Source organism: Crassostrea angulata, chromosome 2 (assembly GCF_025612915.1).
Source record: "Crassostrea angulata isolate pt1a10 chromosome 2, ASM2561291v2, whole genome shotgun sequence".
In the NCBI taxonomy this organism is placed as follows: domain Eukaryota; kingdom Metazoa; phylum Mollusca; class Bivalvia; order Ostreida; family Ostreidae; genus Magallana; species Magallana angulata.
In genome coordinates, this window is record NC_069112.1 from 31,649,705 (window position 1) to 31,656,142 (window position 6,438).

Sequence of the window (6,438 nt, forward strand, 5' to 3'; positions counted from 1 at the left end):
AATCAAAAAATACGAAGAATATTGCAATGATTTTTTTTCAAATTTTAAACTGGAAAATGTTTTACAAAATAGGTAAACTTATATATATATATATATATATATATATATATATATATATATATATATATATATATATATATATATATATATATATATATATATATATAAAACATAATGAACCATAACGTGTAAAAACAATCCAAATTGATGTTGGGGATTCCAATGAAAAAATTATCCGAATTAAAATTTAAACCCTGTATCTTTTATCGTATAAAATATTCAATTCATATTCATATTCCTTGTAAATCAATCAAAATTGGTGCTTGGGAATTTTTCTGCATTTTAAGTACAACACAGTAGATTTTATTGAATAAAATATATATTCCATAATGTGCCATTCCGTGTAAATCAATCAAAATTGGTGCAGCAAATTGGAACGAAAGCATTCACTGAATTTTAAATAACACACAGTATGTTTTACTGTATCATTCCGTGAAAGTCAATTAAATTTGGTGCAGGGATTTTAAATTATTCCTCTATTTCTTTATTGGAAGACTGCGTTAACTGATGAAAAGATTTGCATTCAAATACTTAGTGTGGTAATCAAAGACTTCCTGTTTGAAATCGACACAAAATAAATAAATTAACATTTTTGAAAAAAAGCAATCATCCAAATTATGAAATAAGTAAACAATGACCTTCTTTCGGCATTAGTAACAGTTTGTATTTCATTAAATCAAAATATATGGTGATTTAAAAGAATGTTTACTCCTATTATACTTCAGATCATTCAGAAAATGCCATCGAGGTAGATGTTAGATGTGGATATATTCAAAAAAAGGCGGTTCATGCTCTGTGTTCTGTTAATCTGATCGTTCCAGTAAATCAACCATTTAATGTATTATTTAACACAAGTTGGAATAAAAAAGTGATTCGAAATAGAAATTAAGATATGAATTTAATGGACATATCAAATGTAAAATGGTTCAAAACATGTATTGATTGTTTTCAATCGTTTAAAAACGAACGTTGATACAACAGTTAGGTTACATTCTTCTGAAGTTCGTTCGATCAGCCACATTACCTAAAAAACTAGCTGACTGCACAGTGAAATGTTTACTTTCAAAACTGTATTCGTATTTTGCGTATTCTGCATTCTTGTACAAATATGCCGTTCGGCACTGCGAACATTACAGGTAGAACAGATCTTTTACAATAAGTTCGTGTTGGATAATCTTCTAACAGAATACGGCCATGCATCGTCTGCTCTATGTTCTGTTGTTTGTCAACAAGAAAAGTGCGAGTGTTTCGGTTTCAACTCAGCCACTCAAATGTGTCGAGTCCATACCTTTTGTAGACCAGCTAATACATTGGCTGAAGAATCGGGATGGAAATATTACAGATCTCGATCAGGTGCGAAATACGTTTCTTTTCCTTGTCATTGTTTTTCACAGAATGATACTTTTAAACATTGTTCGTGCATGGCTCTTGAATAGACGCTTATAAATACGTTCACAGTTGTTGATTTACAGTTTTTGATTTTGCGTTTTTCTACCTAACCAATGAGGTTTCCTTAATAGAGGTTCATTTAAGTCTTGGTGACAATTAAAATGAAGTGCATCGTTAAATGCCTTACGGATATACTAATAGATAAGCAAACATTGCTTAACTAAATTAAACTGACGCTTACTAAATGTTAGTTATTTTCATAGATGTCAAATATCTAAAACCTACATGTTCAATTATACTTTCTTATAAATGTATGAACTTAAAGGATATCGAAATCGTTCAGTTCTATGTGAACTCTTTTACGACGTCGCAGTGATTACTGCATGCTTACTTATCGTTCCAATGCAGCAATATTGTATACACCAAACACCGTAAATAGGGCGTATTATCAATAATTCTGAACAAACAATTCACCTTTATTCAAACAAAAATTTAAAAAATAATCAGCAATGTTTAAAGTACACCGGTATGAACTTAGTTTGTATAGTACTGCAGCCATGACAGTTGACAAAATAAGCATATCCTATATCCTGCAATAAGCTCTATTCTATCCTATCCTGTCCTATCGTATTTTATACAATACAACCAGTATATAGGAATCAAAGTTAAATTAAACAATTTTATCAACGAACTATCAACCAATGAAATAATCAAAATGGCATATCCGCTCTGTTTTCACACCCGTTCTCAGCTCTCTGCTTCTGGCTCTGTTTTCTCATATTCTCTCTCGCCCCTCAATACCTGTCCGACACCTAAAACCAATGTGCATCTCCGTTAGGGCATACAGCTGCATAGTTTGGGCGCCTGTTAATGCATTGGGCTCCTCTGTTAGGGGCTGGTGCACCATTTTCAGCTGTGAAGACACGTAATCTATCTAGGGCATCCCATATTAGGGACTAATTAGGCTCCAAGATTAGGGCTCTAATTAAGCTTCATGGTTAGGACTGTAACAATTATATTTCTATCAGAACAAACTAGTAAATCAACGGCATATTTGCAAAATAATAACAATTAAAATAACAATTATGATGATAAATGACAGATAAATGCGTCGAGTGATCGGAGATCGAAGCCATTATACGAAAAGTGAAAAATACACACAAATTACATACGTTTCTTGTTAAGGTTTGTCTTTTTCTATGTCTAATCGTACGTCGATTGATTTTTTTCTGTTTTTAAACTGTTGAAATATTTCAACAAAGCAATAAAAATGTATTTATGTTGTAATTTCACGCTGTATTGAGAAACCTAAGCTTTTCATAACAACGCTATTTCCGATTTGACAAAATAATAACGTTAATCAAATTTTTAATAGTGTTGGGTATGTATCATATCAATAGTTAATCTATTTTTTTAACTTGTAATATTAAGTACAATTGATTTTACAAGTTAATTTTTACATTAAATTTCCTTTCACTAAATCACTCTGATATTTAATCTCGAATATGATTGGCTACAAGATGCAGGGCAGGATGGGATAGGATAGAATTTGACTAAGGTATTTGTATCATGCATCGGACATCCTGAATCCTGTTCTACCCTTGTCAATTTTCATAATGGTATATTTAACAGTTAGAATGAATATTTGATGCAATTACCAAAATAATATAGTAACTGAAAAGTGGTCTTCGATCATGAAAGGGAAGTAGGAATGTAAATTAGCGATTTTTTTCCTCAAAATTTAGCATCAATACCTACCTAAAACAACAATAATGATTTTTTTAAAAATATTACCAAACAGAAATATACAAAAACATTTATGTTTCACGGTATTTTATGCATACGTGGATATTATCGTGTTCGACAAGTCATGTCATTATTATTATGTCAGAAATAATTTTTGAAAGTATTCTCAAAGGCAATAATTTTATTTAACTAGTATGGTTAATAAGGAGCTGTTACTAAACTTAAGCCAAAAAGCTCTGTTTGTAGTTTTTGATAAATTTGATGGCAAAACATGCATTGATATTTCTATATCGCAATTACAAGGAAAACGTTTTAAAAGGAAATTTCCTTGTTTTCAAGAATGGATTACTTTCATGAATTCTGAGTACTTGCTGGGATTAAAAGCACAAACATGGAATAATTCTCAGGTGAGTGCAGATGTATAGAGTGTTTTATTCATTACTTTCGGTAAACATAATTCTGGTGATTAAAACATGTGAATATCTAATCCGTTATTTGGTTAAGTTATTTTAAAGGTGTTTTTTTTCAAAGTTATTGAAATTGCCTTTTTCAAAAAAATTGAAAATGGCATTACTTTAAAAAATTCCCATTTTTCAGTTAAATTGCTCTGTAAAGGGGGCTAAACTTGTTGAAATAGAATCGCCTGAAGAAGACACCTATATTCGTACCCTTGCAAATAACTTGACAGGTATGTATGTTACGCTAGTATGCATTTTATAATTACAAAAACGTTTACTTGTTTAGGACTTCAATGTTACTCAAATTCTAAATGCAGTTTAAAAAGAATAGCGTAGTAATGAATGTAAACTATTATTAAAAACATCGAAACAAACTGCATGTTGGTTAATTTTTACTCATTTAAGACCAATTTTCTTTTATTGTATAGATAAGTTGATGAGTTTACTCATAAAATAAAAAAAAAAAATTGGAGTAAACAGAACTATTTAAAATTAATTTACCATAACATTTTGCAATTTCTTAAAAAAGCGATTTTTCAGTAATAGTTGCGTCCACATACACTGTAGAATTCAAAATATTGATTTCCGTTTAAGAAAGCGTTTGGCTGGGAGGCACCGATCTGGCTGAAGAGGGAAAATGGGTGTGGCAGTCCACCAGCACACTGTTCTCATTCAGTGCCTGGCCTACAAGACAACCGAATAACCTCGACAACAATCAGCACTGTCTGAGCCTTTATCTACCAAACGGCCTAACCTGGAACGATAGAGAATGTAGTTTACAGTATCAATATATCTGCGAAAGAGAGTTATTTACTTACTGATAGAAAAGAAATCATTTACCAGTTGATGATGTTGGTTTTTGAAGGTTGTACCAAAAACAAAAACAATAAATTTATGAGGTACGTCTTAAAATGTAATGTTTGGTCAGAAATAGGTTTCAGAAACCAAAAACTGTGTATATTTATTTTTTTGTTACCATTTATAACTAATGCACATTTTTAAAGCTTGCTTTATGGTATTTAATATTGCATGTGTTTTGAACATTTAACTAACCGTTTCGTATTAAATCAACTCATGTTTATCTTGTGAATATATTTCCTTATAATGATAGAAATAAAAGTAACTAAATATCAAAGGATTTTAGAGCGCTATTGATTGTTCTTGAAATTTTAGCACCATCATTGATCTTGTAAATTAAAAACAAACTTAAATGTTTTATTCTACTGTCTGACATATCTATATCAAATCGGATTGTGACTGGTTTACAAATTACCGCGTAGCATTGGACAACTTAAATTTGTCTTGATTACTCTGCATTAAAGCTTGACATTTTGCCAATACAGTCGTGAAGGATAATAAAAAAAAAACCCAGAATACACGAAATTATCGTGAAGCTTTTGAACATTTTTTGTGTGTCAAGAGGAATAATGTTTCTTATATGTTAGTTGACTAGGTTCACTGTGCAATGTTTACTAATTAACAATATTTTGCATTCTCTGCATAAAAATGAACTTATGTTCCAGCGTTGGGGAGTTTCAGGATAAACAGATATTGAACGTTGGGATTTGTATTCCTGAAAGTGTTTAAGTGGATTGCAGCTACACTATTTAATTGGACAACAATGCCCAGTATTCTGTCTAAAATGTTTAAAAATATATGTAAATAAATATAAAACTTTTTTTTCTTTCTAAATTACCGCTATTTTTTTTTTATTAAAAACGTTGCGTTTCTTTTCCAGGCCTTGTAGACGTCGTTGTTAACTGTAGGTTGTTTCTCATAGGTTTCTGTCCAGGTCTACTCCAAGTCCGATACGCTAGTCTATAAACCTCAATTACCTGTTATGTAGTTGTAAAAAATTCAATAGTGTAATCTTTTCCTAATTAGATTTTAATGCCAATCAAATAAAACAAAACGGTCACGTCATTTGATGCGGTCAGTGTCCGACCAGTTAGCATATCGTCATTCTATTTTCATCCATGAGAGTGTTTCATGTACCACGAGAAATGTTTAGATACACCCACCACAATCACTGGTCACAAATCCAATATATTGATTTTGGATATTTTGTTTTGTATGTTATTGGGCATATTTTATTTTTGAAGTGCCATCTTTTTGCTGGTTCTGTATATATTTTCTGTATACTTTTATAACAAAATAGTTGGGTTTTTTTAATATAAGGGGATCAGCATATTGATCACTTTTTTAACATTTTGCAATTTTCTTAACAGTTTTTTTTTTGTCTTATTGCCTACGATGTTGTTTATATTTTTTGTATTTTCGTCAGTGTCAATTAATGATATATTTCCTCACTCACCTTTATTTATCATTTCTCAGATAGCAAAATCAGAGGGCGAGTTTGATTGAACGACACAAGTGACTCGGGTTGTCAGAGTTGTCAATTACACATGCATTTCACGACACTAGTGTTGAACCCGTGTTACAAAATTTACTCCTGCTTTTAGTGAGAGCACAAGAGTTTCAAGGTGACGGAAAACGAAAATCAATTGCGAGTTTGACATATAAAAAATTTGAATTTTGGGGTATATTGATATTATATAACACTCAAAGAGTAGAAATTACTAAAACTTTTATAAAACTAGTATTTATCCAGATTTCAAGTAGAGTTAGAGATAAACGGTGAAAAAATAAAACATTTATTTAGCTGATGCTGGATTGGTAGAAATGTTAAACTACACAGGGAAATTGCGACAATGATTTTTCTTCGTTTTTGTTTAAATTATTTCTTAGTTACTCATCAAAAATTTCATGATTGAGATTTTTTAGG

General features: G+C 30.8%; 1 protein-coding gene across 1 annotated transcript; it reads left to right on the forward strand.

Moving 5' to 3' along the window:
• The first annotated feature begins 1,109 nt into the window (after positions 1-1,109).
• Positions 1,110-4,984, forward strand: LOC128170775 (perlucin-like protein). The gene is made up of 4 exons (XM_052836547.1): positions 1,110-1,413; positions 3,535-3,602; positions 3,793-3,883; positions 4,248-4,984. The coding sequence occupies exons 1-4, from the start codon at positions 1,113-1,115 to the stop codon at positions 4,472-4,474; spliced, it is 687 nt and encodes a 228-aa protein (XP_052692507.1). The 5' UTR covers positions 1,110-1,112; the 3' UTR covers positions 4,475-4,984.
• The last annotated feature ends 1,454 nt before the right edge of the window (positions 4,985-6,438 follow it).

What these genes read in the sequence shown, in the direction of transcription:
- LOC128170775 (XM_052836547.1), top strand. Translation starts at nt 1,113, where the DNA reads ATGTTTACTTTCAAAACTGTATTCGTATTTTGCGTATTCTGCATTCTT. An exon ending in AAACATGGAATAATTCTCAG is followed by an intron (nt 3,603 to 3,792) that starts GTGAGTGCAGAT and finishes CCCATTTTTCAG; the next exon opens with TTAAATTGCTCTGTAAAGGG. An exon ending in CCTTGCAAATAACTTGACAG is followed by an intron (nt 3,884 to 4,247) that starts GTATGTATGTTA and finishes TTTCCGTTTAAG; the next exon opens with AAAGCGTTTGGCTGGGAGGC.